Source organism: Podarcis raffonei, chromosome 10 (assembly GCF_027172205.1).
Source record: "Podarcis raffonei isolate rPodRaf1 chromosome 10, rPodRaf1.pri, whole genome shotgun sequence".
NCBI classification, from domain to species: Eukaryota; Metazoa; Chordata; class Lepidosauria; order Squamata; family Lacertidae; genus Podarcis; species Podarcis raffonei.
The window spans coordinates 59,314,271-59,337,243 of record NC_070611.1 but is presented as its reverse complement, the minus strand read 5'-3'; the positions used below and the strand labels follow the sequence as shown (position 1 = coordinate 59,337,243).

At 42.7% G+C, this 22,973-nt stretch overlaps 1 protein-coding gene and 1 long non-coding RNA gene across 41 annotated transcripts in view; one reads left to right on the top strand and one right to left on the bottom strand.

The window, feature by feature from the left end:
- The window catches only part of CACNA1C (calcium voltage-gated channel subunit alpha1 C), a 522,932-nt gene that overhangs the window by 105,731 nt on the left and 394,228 nt on the right, over positions 1-22,973 (bottom strand). For all 39 annotated transcript variants that reach the window (XM_053405792.1, XM_053405794.1, XM_053405791.1 and 36 more), the window contains 7 exons: positions 21,139-21,299; positions 19,547-19,772; positions 17,308-17,515; positions 15,193-15,313; positions 12,840-12,954; positions 11,701-11,821; positions 11,511-11,580 (listed from right to left, as the gene is read on the bottom strand). In XM_053405792.1, coding sequence (XP_053261767.1) covers positions 11,511-11,580; positions 11,701-11,821; positions 12,840-12,954; positions 15,193-15,313; positions 17,308-17,515; positions 19,547-19,772; positions 21,139-21,299 — 1,022 coding nt within the window. The remainder of the gene's footprint in view (positions 1-11,510; positions 11,581-11,700; positions 11,822-12,839; positions 12,955-15,192; positions 15,314-17,307; positions 17,516-19,546; positions 19,773-21,138; positions 21,300-22,973) is intronic.
- On the top strand, positions 377-21,223 carry LOC128422173 (uncharacterized). 2 transcript variants are annotated; one of them, XR_008332441.1, is made up of 6 exons: positions 377-634; positions 11,889-11,962; positions 12,889-13,079; positions 14,931-15,003; positions 16,078-16,175; positions 21,127-21,223. It is a non-coding gene; the product is annotated as an uncharacterized LOC128422173 (long non-coding RNA). The 2 variants fall into 2 exon arrangements; XR_008332442.1 differs by lacking the exon at positions 11,889-11,962.

The window sequence follows — 22,973 nt, the reverse complement described above, 5'->3', positions numbered from 1 at the left end:
TCCTTCTTGTTCCAATATTTCCCAATATTTCGACCATTTGACCTCCATATTGAGCTTTTTCTGAGCCTTTGCTTCCATTGGTGACAACCACCTTGGGGTTTTATTTTCCAGTAAATCTTTGTATCTTATCCAGACATTGAACAATGCTTTCCTGACAACATGGTTTTTAAATGCTTTATGTGCTTTAACCTTGTCGTACCACAAATATGCATGCCATCCAAAAACGTTGTTAAAACCTTCTAGGTCCAAAATGTCTGTGTTCTCAAGAAGCAGCCAGTCTTTCAACCAGCAGAATGCTGCTGATTCATAGTAAAGTTTCCTATTTATTTTTTTAATAGGTTGAGGTTGCTTCTGTTGGAGACAGCCACCAGGGGGCTTTTGTTCTAGTAAATCTTTATATCTTTCCCATACTTTTAAAAGTGATCTCCTAATTATGTGGTTATAGAATCTTTTGCGTACTTTCCCTTTATCATACCACAAGTACGCATGCCATCCAAATCTGTTGTCATGTCCTTCAAGATCTAACATATCCATATTTTCTAATTTAATCCAATCCCAGATCCAAGTAACACAAGCAGCCTCATAGGATAATTTAAAGTCTGGAAGGGAAAATCCTCCTCTATCTTTAATGTCAGTAAGTAGTTTATATTTTATCCTTGGTTTCTTCCCTTGCCATATAAATTTTGAGATATCCTTTTGCCATTTCTTGAAGCACGCTGTGTTACTTATTACCGGCACTGACTGAAACAAAAACAAAAATTTTGGCAATATGTTCATCTTAATCCCTGTAATTCTTCCTAATAATGATAAATTCATTCTAACCCATATTTCTAGATTCCTTTTTATTTCATTTCAAATCTTTTCATAGTTATCTTTAAAGATATTAATGTTCTTGGTTGTAAGGCAGATTCCTAAATATTTAACTTTTTTATGAATTTCTATTCCTATGATTTGATATAATTCTTTTTTATCCGATTGTGATAGGTTTTTGACTAGCAGCTTTGTCTTATTTTTATTTAATTTAAAACCTGCTACTTACCCAAATTCCTGTATTTTTTCTAATACTTTCAGAAGAGAGTTCTTAGGATCTTCAACTGTAATTTTTAAACTGTTTTTAATGTTCTACTTTAAATTGTTGTAACTTACCCTGGAATCTTAGGGTGAAGCATAGGTAATCATTTGATAATAATAATGAGAAGAAAATATAATAATAATGCTGTGAAGAATGCTTTGGGGCAAATTGGGCATTGGTTTTTCCCACCTCTGTGAATCTATGCATGGAGTTAACACCTGACCTGGTCTCTACCCCCTGCCCTTAAATGTGAATAGGGCACACAACACCAGGTGGAATGGCCATTTTTCCCTAAAAAGAGATGGAAATAAATTCTTCATTTTGTTGCTTGTTTAGAATTCAGGCAAGGCAGAAGAATTAAAAACTAAAACTCTTGAAACAAATTCTTAAAAATGAGAGCTCCAGGCACTGTGGAGATCTGAGACTATCCTTCAAGGAAGAAATTGCAAGAAGGGGCCCTGGATGGCCTGTGGGAATACAGGGAGGGTTCGGAAAAATACTTTGAGGATTTCAAGCACCTCCAGAAGTCTAATGTGTTTGTGAACAGAACAACAGTAATATGCTTAAAAACTTGCACACGCACACACTCCACAGGTGCCATTAAGGTAATTATCTAGATAAACAGAAAAACTAAAAGATGATACAAAACAATAGCTGTGTTTAATTGTTTGAACTGACATCCTAACAGCAATCCTTAAGCAAGCTTTCCTTTACTATCTCATTTTTATGATTATTCTGTGTTCATATATTGTCTCTTCTTTAAAAGCCAAGTGTCCAAAAACAGCTGGAGACAAAAGTTTGGATAACCCTGCCCTAAAGGATCAAGCGCATAGTTGGGAGCATTCATTGATTCCACCTTGTTACCAGAACCTTAGATAGCTAGTGGGGTGCAGAGTGCCTGTTGCCTGCTCTGGCTGCTGCTGGACAGGAATAGCCTAGCCACCATAATCCATGGCCTAGTAACTTCCTGGCTTGATTACTGCTATGTGCTCTACAGAGAGCTACCCTTGAATTTGGTTTGGAGACTGGAAGACAGATGCAAAGGTGCTGACAAGGATGGCAGCCCAAGCACATATAAATCAATTTTGAAGCACATGCACTGGGTGCCTATATGTCACAGAGGCTAATCCCAGAAGTTGGCTTTGATATATAATGCCCCAAATGACTCGGAACACAACTACCTGAAAGAGTGCCTCTCTCAAAATTGGCCTACCCATTTGTTGATATCTGCAAGGGAGGCCCTGTTGATAGAACCACCATTAACAGGTACCTACTGACTAGAAAGGGGGGGGAAGCACACAGAAACGCCGTTTACCTTCCCGCCAGAGCGGTACCTATTTATCTACTTGCATTTTGACGTGCTTTCAAACTGCTAGGTTGGTAGGAGCAGGGACCGAGCAACGGGAGCTCACTCCGTCGCGGGGATTCGAACCGCCGACCTTCTGATCAGCAAGTCCTAGGCTCTGTGGTTTAACCCATGGCGTTTCCGTGTGCTGCTCTGGTTCGCCAGAAGCGGCTTAGTCATGCTGGCCACATGACCCAGAAGCTGTACGCCGTCTCCCTTGGCCAATAAAGCGAGATGAGCACTGCAGCCCCAGAGTCGGCCACAACTGGACCTAATGGTCAGGGGTCCCTTTACCTTTACTGACTAGAACCAAGAACAGTCTCTTCCCATGGTAGTGATCCAGCTTTGAAACTCTCTTGTCCTTGAGATCAGATAGACACCAATGCCAAATGGGTTCCAATATCAGGGGCAGACATTTTTCTTTTGTTGAGCCCCTGAACAACAGTAATTAAATGGTCTTTATCAAATAAAGGGATTTTTAAATGATTTTTTAAAAGTAAGTGCACAGTAAGGTGTTATTGGAACCTGCCTTGAGAACATGTGGTAGATGGCAATATAAAAATTTCCTTCACAAATAAATGAGCCTTGGATACCTACGGTTAATCTTTATTCAACCCAGAATCTACTCTCTCTGATGATTCCTATATATTAAAAACACAATTGCCTTCCTTAAATAAAGGAGAACAAGGGAAAGCCTGGAAAGCCCTTTGGAACTTAGAAGTGCAGTACATTTGACTAATAATGATGATAATGATATTGATGGAGCCTTTTCAATGTTTACTTTTGCTCTGAGTTTATCTTCCAGGTTTTCGCATCATTCTGGCTTTCATCCTCATTGTATGTACTTATAGAGCTTAAACTCTTTAATTTGCCTGTAAACTAGATTGTAAAATTAGTACTCTGTCTACTCCAATTGAATACATCATCATCATCATGATTCTCTTGCTGAAAAGAAGCTTGTCAGCATAGCAGATCTCTTTAGTGGCGGTTGCAAGAGCCAAGAGGCAGGTTGAAGAGTTGCATAATGAGTGCCTGGAGGGCCAGCCGCTGGGGGATGCCTGGAGCAGCATTGCAGTCTGAAGCTGAGACATCAAAGGTAGCGCAAAGAAGATTAATGTGAAAACTGGGGCAACGTGAGCTTATAAAAAACTGAATGAAGTGCATGATGGGTCTGGACCTGCTCAGCCTCATCCCAATCCTGGAGGTATGAGAGGTGGGTGCTGATAAGATGCAAGTGGAGAAACTTCTAGGCAAGCAGCAGCTACCATGGAGAGCTCAACTGTGGCTGCATTTACATACCTAAGCCCTGAAGACATGTCATAAATTGGCCAATGATACAAATGCCCACTGCACTCCTCTTAGATTCTCAGTGGGTAAGCTTTACGTCAGAGCTGGCAGTCTTGAGAAAAGCAAGTATTGATCTGATAGATAGTTGAGCCTGGAAACTGGTAGGCAGTCTTGAAGGTGGGTGAAAACTCCAACACAAGTAGTGTGAGAACTGTTCAGCCTATACCTGAGCAATGAGTTACTCGGATGGAGGAGCCAGAGTCAGAAGATTGGTAAGAATTAGTGGAAATCAAATAGTGCCTTGTGTCATCAGCTCTCTGCTGTGCTGGTGAGTTGATATACCACCTTCAAGCCACCTGCAGTGAAATGTTACAATGGGAGAAGCTGACAGTCAAGCCAGCAGTTACATTATCTAAGCAAGCTGTAGCGCTGGTTGAGAGAGCAGCATGCCAGAGGTTCTACTGCAAAAGTCCTTAGTTTAAGTATCCTGCTTTTAAGAATAAGTTCTCCCAAGGAAGTTTTACAAATAAAAGAAGAAAACAACAATAAAATTACAATAAAATAAATATCAGTTAAAATGCAGCAAATAATTAAAATATAGATCTAAATTAAAATCAATCCCAAAATGCTTTTCAACCACCTCTAAAAGCTGATGGGGGTGGAGGGTGGGGGTGAGGCTGGCAAAGCTCAATGGGAAGTGAATTCAACAACTGTGGAGCTACATTCTCCTAGTATATACTCCAAAATCGACAAGTCAATGACCAGCACCTTTGAAGCAGATCTTAACACTCAGGGAGGTTTTACCAACAGCCTTTACCAAAGGTGTCATGGACTTTGAAGAAGCACAAACTCAGGGTGAAAAGGAGAAACGAGCTAAGAGGAAGGTATGTTTGACAAACCCTCACCGTGATCAACTCTCATCCAAAAGCCTATGTCCCCACTGTGGAAGGACATGTGGATCCAGAATTGGCCTCCACTGTTGACACAGTGTTCATGGAAGACAACCTTATTCAGCCACGAGTGATTGCGAAAGAAGAAGATATTGCAACAGCAAAGCACCCATAATTGACCATGGCAAGCAAGCATGTCATGCAGCATCTGTCCTGTTGCTGAACTATGAATATCAGCTGAGAAACACCTTCCTGGACATAATTTAGATGGGGAAACCTGCTCAAAAGCTTGCAGATGGGCAAGGTAGTTATAGTCAAAGACTGTCTAGTTACCTATTTGTAAGGATTCCCATTACCACAAAACCCCCCAAAAGGACTCCAGTGAACCAAACTTGTCTATCCACAACTTCAGCAGGGCAGGTAAAAGGCAAAGGACCCCGGATGGTTAAGTCCAGGCAGACTTGACTATGGGGTGCGGCACTCATCTCACTTCAGGCCAAAGGAGCTGGTGTTTGTCGGCAGACAGCTTTTCAGGTTATGTGATCAGCATGACTAAACAGCTTCTGGCACAACGGGACACCGTGATGGAAGCCAGAGTGCACAGAAACACCGTTTACCTTCCTGCCACAGTAGTACCTATTTATCTACTCACACTGGAATGTTTTCAAACTGCTAGATTGGCAGGAGCTGGGACAGAGCAACAGGAGTTCACCCTCTTGGGTGGACTTGAACTGCCAACCTTCCGATAGGCAAGCCCAAGAGTGCTTTGAGTACTCTTTCCATCTGGTTGGGCAGGCTGAAAAACATTGTTGAAGAAAGGAATTGATCTCATTGAAGCAGCAGATAAAATAACAGTTTTGAGGGATTTGGTGACTATGAGAGATTTCTAGAAGATTGGCTGGTGGTATCTGGAAAAGAATCTTTGGTAATAAGACTTGAGATTTTAAAAAATGCTTTGAAATAGCTGATGCAGGATAAAAATAATGATATCCAGAGTTGTCTGGATGTAGCAAAAGCCTGGCTTAACAAGAGCACCTGCATGCAGACAGAGTACAAGAAGAGGTCTAAAGTCAGATGCTGTTCCAGATGGGTGATATGAGAAAACATTATTCACATCTGCAGTGCCACAGGTTTGGTTTGCTAATAAGGAGTCCAACATGTTCAATGATCACAGAGCAGCTGATACGCAAACAGGAATAAATATACATGATTGGGGAAATTACATGCAAATATATAGGGCAACCCCCCAGATGCTGTGCCTCAGAAGCAAATATCTTAGGGACACACTACAAAGCAGCCTTGGTGTTTAACGCCACCCCCACCCCCTAAATCATTTACAAGAAAGGAGATCCTGACTAAACACCAGGAAAAACTTTCTGATGGTAAGAGCTGTTCGACAGTGGAACATCTCCCTCAGGAGGTTGTAGACTCTCCTTCCTTAGAGGTTTTTAAGCAGAGGTTGAAAAGCCATCAGTCACGGGTGCTTTAGCTGAGATTCCTGTATTGCAAGGGTTTGGACTAGATGACTCTTGGGGACCCTTCTAACTCTACAATTCTTTGGTTCTATATTTTCCAGCTCCAAACCACCCATTATGTTTTTCCTTGCAGGGGAAGCTGTGGCCTAGAGAGATTATTTTAAGCTGGAAAATTGAAGTTAGAGGAGAAAAGGTTAGAGTACCTCTCCATTCCCTGCTGTTTTCCAGACTTCCACCATAGTTTTGTTAACAGCAAAAATAAGCAAGAAAAATGCGGAAGGAAATAACTCAGAATTGCATGTAACACCTAGTTTGGTCCTGAGACAAATATTTCATGCATGGCAGACTTAGAATATGTTTTGGTAACTATTGAGGTTTTCTTTAAAGCTTTTAAGAGGTGAAAATACATAATGTACAAAGACAAGATTCATACTTAAAACTCCCCTACAAAGCAAGCCACTCTCATTCTCATTTCAGAGATGGAGTCAGAAGTACTGAGACATATAGTGAGTAGCGGTCAGAGGTAATGGGCCAAAATGTGTTTGTTTGTTTTTTGCTTCCCAGTGCTATGGTTGCAGCCTGCTATCGAGTGGGGAAGGGAGTGAGGAAGTCGGTGAGGTGTAGACACAGTGCTTCCACTGCTGTGCCTGCACCACACCAGCCTCCCTGTTGCCTTGCTTCTCTCCTTCTTGATAACCAGCAGTAACACTGATAATGAGAAGCCAGAGAAATAGCACAGCCCACCCTATCCTACCAACTGCTACTGCAGACAGTGGTTTATCCAAGGCCACCAAACAAGTTCATAGTTGCGTATGTTTCCGAGTCAAACGTCCTGCCCACGAAACCATACTGATTCAGGAATGATTCATACAACTTCCGTACACAGTGGCTGAATTAATCCACTGGCTGGCACACCAGTGTTTAGGTAGCACTAAAATGGCACCTTTGAAAAAACGCTGAAAGCCATTAAATCCTGCAACTGAGCAATATCAGGCATGTACAACGAGCTCATCGCAGAAAGGGAGTCATGGTATATAACGCAATTCACATTATCTTCCCACAAACCCAACTGAGTAGACCCCCAGTTGCCTTTCCAGTGGGTAGGCAGCAAGGTTTTTGCTCCATCCCCTTGGCTATGAGAAACAAGAAAAGACATGTAAATTAAGCAGATATATACAGACCTGCTTAATTTTCAGCTGGTGAGGCTGTAAAACCTGACATACCAGTGGCTGCTCACAGCTGTAACACAGATTGCATATAGCCGCGACTATAACATACAATACTGTATAATAAAAATGGAAATTTGTCTTACCATGAATTTCTTAAGATCCTGATGGAAGACATTCTTAGACTCAGATGACGTCTCCTACAGGAGTATCAGGAAGGGTCCTTTCAAGCATTTTGCCTCCTCTCCAGGGGGAGGAGTCACCTCTCTAGAAAGCATAGACAACTCCTCAACCCCAAATCGACTGTTCGACTGGCAAACCACAAACCCTGAGCCTAACTGAAAAAGACTCACAGGAAAAAACAGAAAAACCCAGACATAGACAAAGAACAGAAACTGAACTGCCAGAAACAACACAGGAACCCCTTACTCCACCACCCCCAGAAGATAATGCCCTAAGATGGAAAAGGAAGCCCTAACAGTATGTGACAAAGCAGGCAAATCCATAACCTAGTTCCCTCCCTGCCAAATGCAAGCAGGGGAAGGAGAGGTGTGCATAATGTCTTCCATCTGGATCTTCAAACAGAAATTTATTCCCCCAACAGAGAAGCCCAAATAAGACAGAAACAGCTACTCACACTTCCTGAAATTGAATGACCTCTTGAGTTAAAAATGGGAAAAGTATGCTATTCACATTATTGGGAGTAGGAAGGATTCTTACCAAACAAAGATAAGTTCACTTCCTGTGACTTAAGAAAAATGGAGTTCACCTTAGGCGTGAGAGCTAGGTCTGTGCAAAGAACCACTTTATCAGGACGTAAAATAAAATGGAGGGGTCAGCTTCCAGCTCCAATACATCTGGCTGAGGTGATAGCCACCCAAAATATGACTTTAAGGGTCAACCATTTCAGAGTGCAAGTGGCCATCATCTCAAAGAGGTCCCATAAGAACTGAGAGCACCGAATTCAATTTTCAAGAAAAAAATCTATGGACAAGTGGAGGAGCAACAAGTGCCACACCTTTAATAAATCTTTTACAAAGAGGGTGAGCAGACAAAGGTGGGCCTTCAAGATTAGCCAGTACACTGCTCAGTCCTCCCAAACTGGCAATATTAAAGGATCCTGCACTGCCAAATTCACCAGGTGCAGAAACCAAGGCCTTCTTGGCCAGTAAGTGGCCGTCAGGATCACCTTAGCCTACACAGATGATCCTTCTTAAGCATTTTCTGCATTAAACAGTGCAAAGGCATATAGCAACCCCAGAGGTCACTCAATCTCTAAAGCATCCACACCCCATGGTCCCAGAGATTGAAAACAAGAGAAAGGTATCGAGCTGGGCATTGCTCTATGAAGCAAACTGATCTGTTATTGACTGATCCAAACAGTGCACTACTAAACAAAACACCAGGGGTTTTAACTGCCACTTGGCCTCCCTTGTTGATACCTGGCTCAACCAGTCTGCTGTCTGGTTGTCCACTCTGGCTAAATGTTCTACCTTCAAGCTGAGTAAATGCTGCTCTACTCATCTCAGAAGTGTATCCGTCTCCACCATCAATCTCACATCTCACTGATAACTGATGTGAGCTTTGGCAGATGGCTTATCCATCCTGACCATAAGGCGATGGCCCCAGATGTCCATCTCCAGTTGCTTGGGTCCAACTCCATTGATACTGAACTGTGTTTATTCAGTGGTCCACACCTCTTGAGTAGCCTTATTAACTAGAGAAGTTCCTCAACTGCAGATATACAAGTCATGAGCGCCAATTGGGAAGGCTCCTCCAGAGACACATCCACAGTTAGGTGCCATGGAGTCAGTCATTAGACCAGTTCTTTCTTCACTGTCAATAGGATTTCCACCTGCAAATGATGCCTCACTGCAGTGAGGTTCTGTTAATGGTCTTTGCAGTAACCGAGTGTGCAACTGAGTCCATGACACAAAGTCAAAACATGACACCAAGCTATCAGATCCACTAAAGCAGTGCCCAGGGCAAGATGAAGTGCTGCCACTCACTCTAATGTCAGACACATGGAGAACTAGTTTGTGTCCAGACAAACCCCAAGGTGTGCCCAATACTAAGTGGGAGAGAGGGCACTCTTCTTCACATTAATCACAAACCCTAGGTCATGCAGGCAGGAGACTGTTGCCATGGTCACTTGAAGAACCTGTCCCCTAGATGGAGTATAGATCAGAATGTTGACCAGATATGGATGACTGCAAATGCCTCTGGTGTGGAAATGGGCCCAGTGCTATCAATACCTTGGTGAAGATTCTCATTGCCAAATGAGACTAAAAGGCAATGCCCAGTAATGGTAGAGATCCTGACTGTAGGTGAACTGGAGAAACCACCAGTGGAAGGTTGGATTGAGACATGGAGACATCAGTTAAGGTCATCCAGTCTCCCCTTCTTGGTGCTGCCATGATGGACCTCAAAGTCTTCATTTTGAAGCATTTCTTCTCCACACATTTGCTGAGCCTGCTGAGGTCTAAGATGGCTCTGGTGTCTGTTTTTCTTGGATACATGCAGGAGCTTGTTCAAAGAAGTAGGGAAGACCCTCTTTGTACCCACATCCAAGGACTGAGAGGAGAAAGACTGCACATGAAGATCTTCCTAAGTCAGTTCTAGGACCCTGTGAGCCTTGGCCAAAAGGGCCAGAAAAACATCAGAAGCAAATACTTTCAGACTGAACTACTTCCAGCCCTTCCTCACCTACCCTTCCTCTCAGGGGGGCAGGGGGAATGGGGGGGATCCATATAAGAAAAAGGGGCTTCAGAGCTCACCACCAGAGTTGCCTGCTGATACTTCCTTCTAGCCTCAGGACCAGCAGCTCCTGACTCTCTTATGCCAGCTGTCCCAGCAACTACAGCCTCAGTCTCCAACACACATTTCCTAGCATGAGACCTGGACTGACTTCAAGAAACAGCCCTAGAAGAAAGGGGAGGAGGAGGGGATCCCACAGAACTAGAATTTGCTGCCCCCTGCTCTTCTTATGGTGCTTGTAAGACTTTGTAGAAGGGGTCCTTCCTCTCCCCTCCCTCAGAACTAAACTGCAAGGAATACTCAACCTCTCTGAATCTCCTGGAAAGTAAACTTCCTGACCCAGGAGAAAAAACAAGGGAATTCTCCCTTCCCAAGAAAAGACACCAGGAGTTTCTGTAGTAATGATGTATGCATTGCTGGTCTAAAGCTACAAAGATGGGTTCAAACACAGAGACCTCTTAGCCAAGGAAGTTCTACAGTCAGACAAGTCCACTGTTGGGAAACCATAATAGCAGGAGCCCACATAAAGTAGAGATAAAGCCATAAAAAATACAGTTTCCCATAACCTCAGGGGAAAAAAATGGGAAACAATTTCAGCATGCTAAACCACTTGTCAACAGTGTGCAGTAAGAACCCTACTTCCAGGCACTAGTGTACCTGCTAGTTATATAGCTGGGATCACAACAATGCCAGGAACCACCAAATGACTGGGCAATCACCAGCCTGACAGTGGGAGTAGTCTTAACACTGATGGCCATGCTGGTTGATTATTGTAGACCATCCGGGGAAAAAGGCACAGAGGAAAACAGCTGCTTCAAGCAACAAGAGAAAACAAAACGGCATTCCTGCTTGTTAGTGGACATGCCACCGCACTCCAGTGCCCAAAGACTGCCCCATCAGAGGTACAACGCCTTCCAGGATCTAGTAAGACCCACCAGATCCAAAGAAATTCTCCCCTTCCTCCACACCACTCAGAAAGGACAACAATGAGGAGAGGAGGGAAAGCACAACAACCAGGGAAGGAAAAGACAGAAACAGAAACAAAAAAGTCAAGGGAAAAATAAACACAGAGAGGAGAAAACACCAAAACCAAAACACTCATAGATCCAAGTAATAGCACCACAAGAAAAGGAGAGACGTTAGGGACAGAAAAAACTGGCTGACAGCAAGAGTACACAAGAACCTAGCCTTCACCAACCACAGGCAGGGTTGGTCTGGCTAGAAAGATGACCCCTCCCTTTGGAGAGGAGGCAACAGGCTTGAAATGACCCTGTCTGATCCTCCAGTAGGAGGCATCATCTCAATCTAGGAATGTCTCCCATCTGGATCTGGCAAATGCCTGTTATTTCCATAGAACTAAAGAGATGATTCCATCCTGTCAAGTACAATTATCAGCTGGTTATCTTTTATTGGGTGATATGGATCTATCTGTGATGCAGCTGGAACTGCCTTCGGTGTTTTAAGTTTCAGCTTCTTGTGCTAGTGGGAGGGAAAAAAGTGAGCACAGCAGTGAATTACCTGGTGTCTCTGTAGTAGGATAAGGATTCTTTTCTTCATTTTCATTAGGCTGATATTCATCTACATTGCTCTGACAAAAAGAAGGGAAAACCATAATAGAGCTTGCTTTATTCATCCATCCCATTTTATTGATTCAGTCATTCATAAATATGATTCGGCAAAGCAAGTTGGAAGGTAACAAGCAGCAGACCTTATTAGAAGGTGGAGATTCTCCATCGGCAGTGATCGATTTCAGTTCAATTTTCTCCTCCTTTGTCTCCCCCTCCACAGCTGGCTTCTCAGGCTCCTGTTTCTTTTCAGGACTAGCAGTCCTAATAATTCAGCAAAAAAGAGAAATGCAAATGTTCGCAAAATATGGAATGGTGTTTTCTGTTACAGACTCCCATGACTAGTGCATAGCTTATCATGTCAACAAGCACTTGGTACAATTCTGACAGGAACGTGAGGCAGAGGTGTTCCCCTATCTCCTTTATTATCGCTGCCCCCCCCCAAATCTTGAAACTCCAATGAACAATGTCTGTTTCATGTTCATGGAGAAGAATTTGGTATTGTGAGAAGAAAAGAATGCCTTCTCATAGGAGGTCATTAAAGTATGAAAAGGGATGGCTTTGAGGACCCTCCTAGGCAACCTGCTGAACCATTTCATTTCTATTTTAACACAGACCTCGCCTCTCATTAAGATGAGCTGGCGAGATGCCATTAACTATATAATAAGAGAATTTCAAAAATACAGTGGTTTGCAGCCTAAGGTAATTTAAGGAAGTTCATGGAAGAAAAGCTTCTCATGCTCCCCTCCCCTCTGCAGCTCCCATGCCCCACCCCACGTAGTTCAGAATGGCCCCCATTTTCCAGAGGGGCTTTTCAGGGAGTAGAGGAGGAAAGAAACTTATTTTCATTCTTTTTCTCTCTCTCCACCCCCTTTATGGATGCTTTTTCATTGATGGAAGCTTCCACAGAATTTGAAAGATTAATAGATGCTGACTGAATAACATATAACAACCAAAACCACCAAATTTTGAGACACACATGCACAGAAGCATTAATTTTGGGCACTGAGTGGTTTCTGCCTCTCTGATGTTTAAAACCAAGCCACAGGAAGCACTAGTCTCTAGTGAGCCAACATGGTTGACCAGTACCAGTGTCAACTCTGCCATTTGAATATTTGGCTTATCAGAATGAACACAGAAGGGAAAGATAATCTACTTTTATCCTACCTGTAAGTTACAATACTAAACCAGGGATATAAAATGTGGCTGATTGGACATGCCTTTACTCTCAAGAACCATCTAGGGGCATTGTTTTATACCAAACTAGAAACAAAGGGTTTACCTAGCTAGTTTTTTCCTTTCTTTTTCCTCTTCTTCCTCTTTTTGAGCAGATGTCAGGCTCTCAGCATCAGCAAGGTTGTCCACAGCAATGGCCAAAAAGACATTCAGCAAGATGTCTGTTTGCATGTTTTATTAAAGAAAACATGGTTAGATGCAGCCACAACTACAGAGGTTGGAAACCAGATCTGACCAGTGGGAATGATGCTTAGCTCCACACAGACCAGCATGCCAAGTTTGACATGTGAGTGGGACCACCTACCTGTCCATCACCTGATGTCAGGGGGTCCATTTTTCCCTGCAGAGGTTGAAATCAAACTGCAGGCCAGAAAAGTGTGCAGCACTTCCTAAGCATTGATAATCAACTGAGTGTTGGCATGGGGGAAGCTCTGCACAAATGGCTTTACAGGCACCATTGATCAGCTGACCTGCAGTGGCTTCAAAGCCCCTTTTGTTCAAGCCCCGCCTTTATCTGTCCCACACCTGATCCTTATATGATGTCAGGTGTAAGACTGGTGGCCGTGGCTTGGATGAAATGACCTTGTGAGTCTAATGAGGAGGCCTGATGGGCCTAATCAGGCCCATAGCCCAGAGGTTCCTTACCCCTGACCTACAACATGCCATTGCATTCACTTTCCTGTTTTTGTTCTGGCCATATTGTTCTGAGAGTTGGCTAGATAGTGTCAGGGCAGGTGTCAGGAACAGGTCAACAATAACTAATATCATGTCAGTAAAGCTAACTCTCTTTATTCAAAGAAACAAAACAGCACAGGAGGCCAGGGCCAGTGAGTATAGCAACCCTTCCCAGTAGTTCTTGCCCCAATGAGGCAGTTGCAAGGGCTGAAGGTCCCCACCTTCTCACAGCTTCCTAAGTTTCCTCTTCCCCTGGCCCTTTCCAAGCAATCTGAGACCCTTGATGCCCTTTCTGTTTCTGCTCCATCCTTTTCATACCTTTTCTGGTTCTAGAAGACCAGAGGGGAGAAAAACTGGTCACAGGAGGAGGGGGAGCCCCCCCCAGCTTCTTCAGTAGGCTGACTCATCTCTGCCTCTTGGCTCCCCTCTCTAGCCTCCTCTTCTGCCTCTGTTCTGGACTGCTCTCTGCCACAGACTCTTCCTGCTCACTAAACCCTGTCACCTCCTCAGCTTCTGATACCCCCCACCCCGTCTCCTCCCTCTTTTCCCTCTGACCACTCATTGTCATGCCACTACCAATCCCTGGATCAGAGCCTTCTTTCCTTGGGGGTTCCTTGGCAGGTGCCTCCCACCACTCCTCTGCATCCAGCCAGTCCATGCCATCTTAGTGGGTCCATAACCAAATTTTGATCTATTAGAAAATTGTCCACAGAAATATGGCCCACCCACCCCTGTACAATATCACATGCTCCAGATCTGCAAATGATTCTTGTAAATTTGGCACATCAATGGAAATGTGCACAATTGTTTAACAACTCATCATGTGTTATTAATATTCAAATATTCAAATATTAAATCAGCTGCATATGGAACACATGCACAATCTTACACACCATATCTGAAAATCATCATGTGTTAGTCCACATATGGTGCTAATTTGGTGCTTTTCGGAAGACGTGTGTGATCAGTGTAAGAAAGCTGAACGCTATGCTGCCATACTAGTTAGAAATACATAGAATGCTGCAATTCTTCATATTATTTCTTATAGTTTAAGATAGATTTCTTTTAAAAGAAATTTCCATTTTTTAAAATACCCACTTTTGTAAGAAAAACTTCACTTTTTCAGTATATTAATGTAAGCATACTCAGTAAAACAATTATAACATGGTTCTTTTTTTGTACTTCAAAAATCTTCCTTTCCTTTCCTTTTGCTATTTTTTAAATTGTAGTAAGTGGCAGGGTCTTACTACTTAAGTGCCAGCTTCAGGATTTGAATTAGTAAGATCCTGCAATATGCCCTCAGTGAGGTCACCTGCTCATTGCTATCATTACTGTGGGCTGCACCTGCTTTCGATTCTTTTAACTGCATATCTTCAGCTCTGCTCCTCAACATTACTTGCATCAGAAAAAGTGAGTACTGATCCATGAAAATTTAGGTAACAAAAATGTATTTCTCTTTAAGGTACCAAATATCTCTTTGCTGTCCTCCCTATTGTCTCTACTCACTCATCCGTCTATCCCTCCTGAAGAAGCAGGTGAGAGAATGACATACTCAGTCAAAATGAAAAGTTAGGTGAGGAAGCAGGTGCAGGTAGTGAGGGAGAAGAGCACTAGGGGCCAAGAAGCTTGTTAGCAGTAGTCATGGACCTCAGCATGTGCCCAACCATATCAACCTCTAATGCTGTCCAGTTGTCAAAGAACACAAAGGTAGTAGCAAAGGATACAGTTTCCACAGATGAAGAGGATTATGAAGTAAATACAGACCAACATTCCTGGAAAAGAGGGGCCGCCATAAGCCATGATCCCATCATACATCACCGAATTCCAGTCCTCCCCAGTCAGGATCTAAATGACACATTCCCACCAATAGGGGGACACACAATGTTAGACAGCCTGCAGAAAACCTGCAAAAAAATCTGTTAGAGAGAACACAAAATTCTATCTTAAAGAAGCCCTCCCTAACATGTGCTGCAACTGCCATTCTTAATGTGGGTTATGGAGGGGAAGTGCCTTGGCATTTGCCATGCAGGAACGGGCATCTTTATCCATCATCTGTACAGTAGCTTGTCTTTGCATATTAATTCACATTACAAATGTCTTGTAGGCTCTCTGTGACACCTGTGACATAGATATCACACACTAAGGACTCGTTTAAAATTTGACTGGGAACACAGCTGAAAAGTAGATTTAATGTTAACATCTGATGTGCTCTTATAGGCATAATGAGCACAGTCTAGAACAGGCACATTAGCAGCACCGTACCAAGACTCTCTTTCCTGGGGCAATATAAAATATGATGGGGAGGAGAAGTAGGAAAATACTGCAGTGTGAATAATCATATTGCAGGTGTTTGTGGCATCCCCAGTGAGAGTGTGATGTTCTAATAGCAATTTCTGAATCATCTCTGAAACTGTCCCTGTACTGGTGGATAGCTGTAACTATCTGAAAATCAAAAAGCCTTAGTATGCCCCACAACAAAAGCACAGAACTCACAGTGATTTGCAAACTAAGTTCTGGTGTGCCTGTTTTACATTAGCTAGCTAGCTGAACAGGAAGGATGCAACCAGTATAGTATAGTAACATTGAAATCACTTTTTTTTTTTACACAGGAGGCTTCACAGAGATCCTGGTTGCACAGGGCAAGTTCACCCCACCCCCAGTCCCCTGATTCAACTTAGGGTTCATCTGAAGCTGCTGCATATCCCTAGTAAGAACTGTACTACTTCAGGTTGGGAACTGCAGATTTGAATACTTCTACATGTTATCTCCTTTCTACACCAGAAATCTATGCTTGAATGCATCTCTTGTGCAGATTATTAACAACAGGGAGTCTTTTATGAGATCTCACAGCATTAGTCTAAAATGGTACAGCCCTCCAAAATTGTATCACATGCTGCTTCTATAGGTTTGAAGTAGCCCCAACAACGTTGTTACCGTATTTTTCGTCCCATAGGATGCACCGGCTCATAGGACGCACCTAGTTTTTTCGGGGGGGGGGGGAATAAAGGGGGGAAAAAATTCCTTTATTTCCCTCCCAAAACCAGGTTGGGGAATCCAAACCAGGTCGGGGAACAGCGGGATGGCGGTGCTCTGCCTCCCCGCTGTCCCCAGAGCTTGTGGGGCTGCTCGATGTCTGCCCGAAGCGCGGGGCGCTCTGCTTCCAGCACGCCCCGCGCTCCGGGAAGCAGGCTGCTATCCGCAGCCTAGGGAGCCCTGTGGGAACTCCCACAGGGCTCCCTAGGCTGCAGATGTCTTCCCGAAGCGCCGGGCGCTCTGCTTCCAGCACGCCCCGCGCTCTGGGAAGCAGGCTGCTATCCGCAGCCTAGGGAGCCCTGTGGGAACTCCCGCGCGCTCCCCAGGCTTGCTGATAGCTTCCTGAAGCCTGGAGAGCGAGAGGGGTCGGTGCGCACCGACCCTCTCGCTCTCCAAGCTTCAGCGAAAGCCTGCATTCGCCCCATAGGACACACACAGATTTCCCCTTCATTTTTGGAGGGGAAAAAGTGCGTCCTATAGGGCGAAAAATACGGTAACTAAATAACTTGACCTCAGCATCTCCCAAGAGTGCTTCTCCCTATAACAAGCCCATTCCTATATTAAGATCTCCATGAGATGTTAAGCTATAGAACCTCTCAGAGGTGGCCTCTTTGTTATGAAAAGCATGTCCCCAAGAAGGCCCACCTTTGGCTTTTAGAAAATGCTGCAAAATTATTATTTTTAACTCCAACTGGCTTTTAATGAATGTTTATTATCATTTTTATCGGCACAAGAGCTTTATTCACCATGTTACACTGTCATTGAATCTACCGCCATTTACGTAAATAAATCAAATAAAGCCATACCTGAAACACAGTGAGCAGCGACTGGGGAAAGTTGTCAAATGTGCTTCTCCTGGTTTGCATCTCATCAAAGTTAAACTTGCCCCCAAAGAGCTGCATCCCTAGGAGGGAGAAGATGATGATGAAGAGGAAGAGAAGTAGCAGCAGGGAGGCGATGGAGCGCACAGAGTTGAGCAGGGAAGCCACCAAATTACTCAAAGAGTTCCAATACCTGAAGAGCCAAAAGAAAGGTGGTTACATTTCTTCTGTCCAAAGCAGATACTGCTCATCTGCATCAGGTATCACCTTCAGGCAGGCTGTATGGTGTCTATAAACATGCCTTTTCCAAACAGCCTGTGAAGAAATGAACCATTCATGAGCTTCCCTACGATAATGTGACCTACGGCAGTTAATGAGCATTTTTATGGCCACATGTGAAAAACACACAAGTCCTCCACCACTTCTGCACCTAGCATGCCGGGAAGATTACTTTTCAAAAAGTGTTATAAATATACAGCAATTAGTAGGTGCTGCTTCAGTAAGTTACATTCTAGCCAACCTCATTACAACACTCACAGCTGTTCAAAGCAAGCCAGAATACCTCACTGAAGAGATCAGCTCAGTGAAAACCAACAAGAACAGATGGGAAAACAGTTTGGAATCAAAGCCAGATTGGTTGAAAATCTGGTTTGTGTGTGCTCATTCTTGGATGAAGGGGACCAGACTTCTTGGTTTCTGGGGAATTGCGGTGGGGTCATCATAATGTTTATACTAGGCCAATCCCACAAAGCAGAATTCAAATTTATCTTGATAACTTTCAGCCCTTGTGCAATTTATTTATATGTTTTAAACACTTACACCACGCTTTTCAATTAAAATTTGCAAGGCAGCTAACAATAAAAGAAGAGTGCAAAATATATAAGAACCCTAATGACAGCTAATAAAACACCACTAGAACTACAAGATAAAACACCACAATAAAATTCAACAGAATCTAAAAGAGAAGGCAGGTAAAAACTCATCAATAATTTTCATTAAAAGTCTGGTTTAAAATAAATCTTTAACCTGGTGCAGCAATAATAATGAGAGCACCCGGAGACAGCCCTCTAGTGGTGAACTTAAAATAGACAGGTTCCTAAGGAAAGAGTCATATAATGAAGATAGAGTTGAGCCGCGCAAATGGTTACGAGAATCTTCATCATTGTCATGAGAATCTTCATCAAAATATCTTATGATTATGAAATGCTGGAGGGAAAGAGGACTACTGCAATGCACTGTATGCGGGATCATTATAGAAAATGGTCTGGAAATATCAGTCAGTTCAGAATACGTCTGCAAGATGGCTAACTGGGACCAGGCAATACAAGTACGGTATATCACAACAGTGCTTCACTGACTCTCAGTCCATTTCTGAGCCTGATTCAATTCAAGGTGCTGGTTTTGATCTTAAAGGCACTTTATGACTAGGAATCAGAGTACAGTCATACCTTGGTTCTCAAACACCTTGTGACTCAAACATTTTGCCTCCTAAACGCCACAAACCCGGAAGTGAGTGTTCCAGTTTGTGAACTTTTTTTGGAAGCCAAATGTCCGATGTGGCTTCTGTGGCTTTCGATTGAGTGCAGGAAGCTTCTGCACTCAATCGGAAGCCGTATCTTAGTTTTCGAATGTTTTCGGAAGTCAGACTTCCGGAACGGATTCCATTTGAGAACCAAGGTACGACTGTAGTTAGATGGATACCTCTCTTCAGAAGAACCTACCTGAAACCTGAGATCTTCAGAGGCCCTTCTCCAAATGCCCCACACCAAGTGAAGTGTAGCTATGGGAGAGGGGGCCTTTTTGAGTGAAGGTGCCTCAACTATGGATTGTCTTCCCCAGAAATGCTCACTTAGTGCCTACCATAATGCCATTTTGGCACCAGGAGAAGACTTTGTTCTGACTCTCTGCACCTGTTTTTATGCTGTACTTTATAATTTATTAGCTTTCTTGTTACTAGCTATTTTTATTATTATTTGGGAACTTTGTTATACGACAGTCTGTAAACAAAACAAATAATGATATATATTATCTAAACTGCCACATACACATGGCAAGAAGGGAGAGTCAGGGATGGAATAACTGGTAAAAAATGATTCCAGAAAGTTATATTTGCCTAAGACATTATTGCACACAAGTTTTCCACACAGAAATGAGCAATTTCCCTTTGGCTGCATGAACTCCATTAAATATAAAAATTAAGGGGGTGGGGTGGGGAGAGAAATACCTTGTGATTTTAAAAATTCTTAGCAGTCGCACACATCTCAGCACTGAGATACCCAGTGGTGACATGATCTTTGTTTCCACCAAGATGGTCTCTAGGATTCCACCACACACAATAAAACAGTCAAAGCGGTTGAAGAGAGAGACAAAGTAGGCTTGAAGACCCAGGCTGTACATCTTCAGGAGCATCTCAGCCGTGAAAAGAGCCAGCAGTACCTTATTGGCAGTGTCTCATAAAAATAAATAGACAAATAATGATCATTATAGTGGCACTAAAAGACAAATATAACAGAAAGACTGTAAGAAGATCAGAAATCTTCAAATTAGGTTTTATCCCTTGCAACTGCTGTCTTCAGCAATTCATTACTGTGAACTTTTAACCTGTGTTTTGTTTTTACAGACATTTTGGACAACTTTTCAAATGTTGATAACAAATCCTAGGGTTGTAGCCAATGTTAGTTAGACAGAGGGCACACCCATAGAAATTAATGGATATGACTAGCTTAGGCCCATTAATTTCAGTGGGTCTAAATCTGAAAAGAACAGAACAAGATGTAACCCTTGATGTCCAAACTCAATATTTGAATTTTAGAATAATTGTGTTTAATCTCTATTCTTGTTTCCCTTTTCTGATTACTCAGAAAAATTCAGCAGCTGAATTCTACCACACATCTGATGCTGCATTCCAATACCCTGCTGCATTCCAATACCCCACATTCTCTTACACACCAACCCACACCCCATTGAAATTTCCACTGGTGAAAAACCACTACTGGAAACAGTAGTTGTTTCCCTCCCAAATGCAAATAGCTTTTAACATGACTTTTAACAGATCATTTTGGGCAATGAAAATTACAGGCACAAGGGCCTGACCTGGATCAGAGACCACAGTTAGGGGGAAAGGGTTAAAGTCTCTTTACTCTCATACCAGACACCCATCCAGATCAGGCACCCAGCATCTGCAATTTGCTGCTTTCCCCTCTCCTGCCACAATCGGGAGATAAGTCCAGAATCAGGGAGCTGGTTCAAGGAGCAAGAGCCCTGGGGGCCTTATGGGAAGCCTCTGAGGTGACATGAAGCCCAAAGGTCAGAGGTTCCCCATCCCCGTATTACATAGTTGTGATGTTTCAACATAGTCTGCCTCTTTTGTTTGTATTGTTGCACAGAGCACTGGGGACCCGATTATTTGATTAGTTTAATGGATTAATTATACTATTATGCTCTTGGAACATGGGGCTGCATATAGAGGCACCTTAGTGCCTGTTCATATTCTCCCTTCCCTATGCTAGCTGGCCAGAAAATAATCATAAGAACCATGGAGCAGAATAGAGAATATTTTGAGAAGGTAGTTTTTAATATTTTGTATTTTTCCCTGGCCTGGTAAAAAGGTAAAGGTAAAGGGACCCCTGACCTTTAGGTCCAGTCATGGCCGACTGGGGTTGCGGTGCTGCTTATACAATTAAATGGTTTTACTTTTTGAACACTAAGTTCAGTTTATCTGCACACATAAATAAAATTTCAATTAACTATAATATTATGTACACTCTCATAAATAAAACACAGCATTATTTTTTAACAAAACAGAATCCTCCATACCTTGGACTTCAGTGAGCCATTCTGACTGGTTATAATGTTCAGAGGCAATTGTGAGGGTGTTAAGAAACACAAGGAAGATCACGAGCCAGTAGAACACATTGGATTTGACAGCAGCTCGACATTTCCGTCTGCAGAACCGATTCCATCTACGCCAGTAGCGGCTTGAAAAATGGAAAGAAACCTGTAATTATTATTGCTGTGTGCACCAAACAAGTTGTTTACAAAACCCTTTGACCTCCAATTATTAATTTGTATTTACTAGCCTAGCTTCCTAGAGGAGTGTTTTCTATGTTTGCCTGGACATGGAATGAAAGAAGCAAAAGACAACATATTTGCACATTGTTCAGTATAGTTGTCCAGTGGTCCAGTGAAGCCTACAGAGCCTTGATAGTATTCCTACAAGAGGCCCTCTTGGGCATGGACTGCTTATGAAAACAGGCAGACTATGTCTCTTGAATAGTGCAGCCTGTGTTGCACTGACTTCATGGCACAATGTGCACACATTTGTAGCAAGCTACAAATCATAGTGCAAGCTCTGTTTTCATTCTTCCTTATAATCTTTAAATTTCATTTTACTAGTTGTGAATAGCAAGATTTTATACAAAATGGACACTTACATAGGGATGCAAAGGGATGCAAATTCTTTACTGCAGTTGCACACACACATACCCCTTTTAATCAGCAGTAGCTTGGGCCCAAATCTAAAAAAGAATATTCTCTTGGATAAGGGTAAAAGGAGCTGTTTATTGCTTCCTATTTTGCTTTCTCTTCATATGGAAGTCAGGACCACACAAGGCCAGTGACCCAAACACCAAGTTCAACCTCTGCTGTTCAGTTTGAAACCAATTTATGAAGATGAGCTCTAAAAACCCCAAAGTGGGTAGTCAGTGTTGGTGGCTAGGATGCTATATCTCCATCTACCAGCAGCTACAGATGTTCCCCTGGCTCTTTTACATAAAACATTAATCTCTCAATTACCAAATAACTACAGGCATAATCTTTGCCTTTAGAAGTCAATGGAAAAGTTGTCCCTTTCCTGTCTCTCTAATACAAATTGAAACTATTCAGAATTTCATTGCAGAGGTTAACAGCCATCAAGATCCCACCAACAACAGAAACTGCCTTGCCAGAATTATTTTCAGAAACTGTGTTAGCAAGGTCTAGCATTTTGTCCTTTGAACCCAAAGCCAGGGCTACTATTTGCTGAGACAGAGTGTTAGTACAATGCTATGTTATGTTTCCTGGAACACGTAGCCCCTCACGAGTGTCACAGTGATTTCTGGGAGTAATTACTAACCACACCAAGTATTTAAAGCTAATTATACAGCCCCTACTCTTCACAATTTAGCTTGCCTAGCAACCAGTTTCCAAGCAACACTTGGCTCCTGGATAATAAACGCAACGGTTTGTGTGTTTAAAGCTCATATAAAGTGGCATGTGCATCTTCCTTGGCCATGCCTATCTCTCTCAATCTCTTGCTATGGATAAGCACAAAATACATTATAAATCAGCAACCAATAAAATAACATGCTATAAACACATGCGAATCTTACAGCAACACTTTATGAGACAAACAGGTGCTCCTCTACAATTCTTATTAAAGAACAACATCTTATGGTAGACTTCTCCAATCTTGCCCCTACCCACCCAATTCCTAGCCAACATGGCCAATTATTAGGGACAATGGGGGTTTGTAGTACAACAATAAGATTGGGGAAGGTTGCCTTATGACATTACTAAATATATGAACACATTTGACACCTACCCACAACACAATTAGAAGTTCTCATGAGGGAGCAGCAAATCACTGAAGAACTACCTTTTCAGTGAAAGCT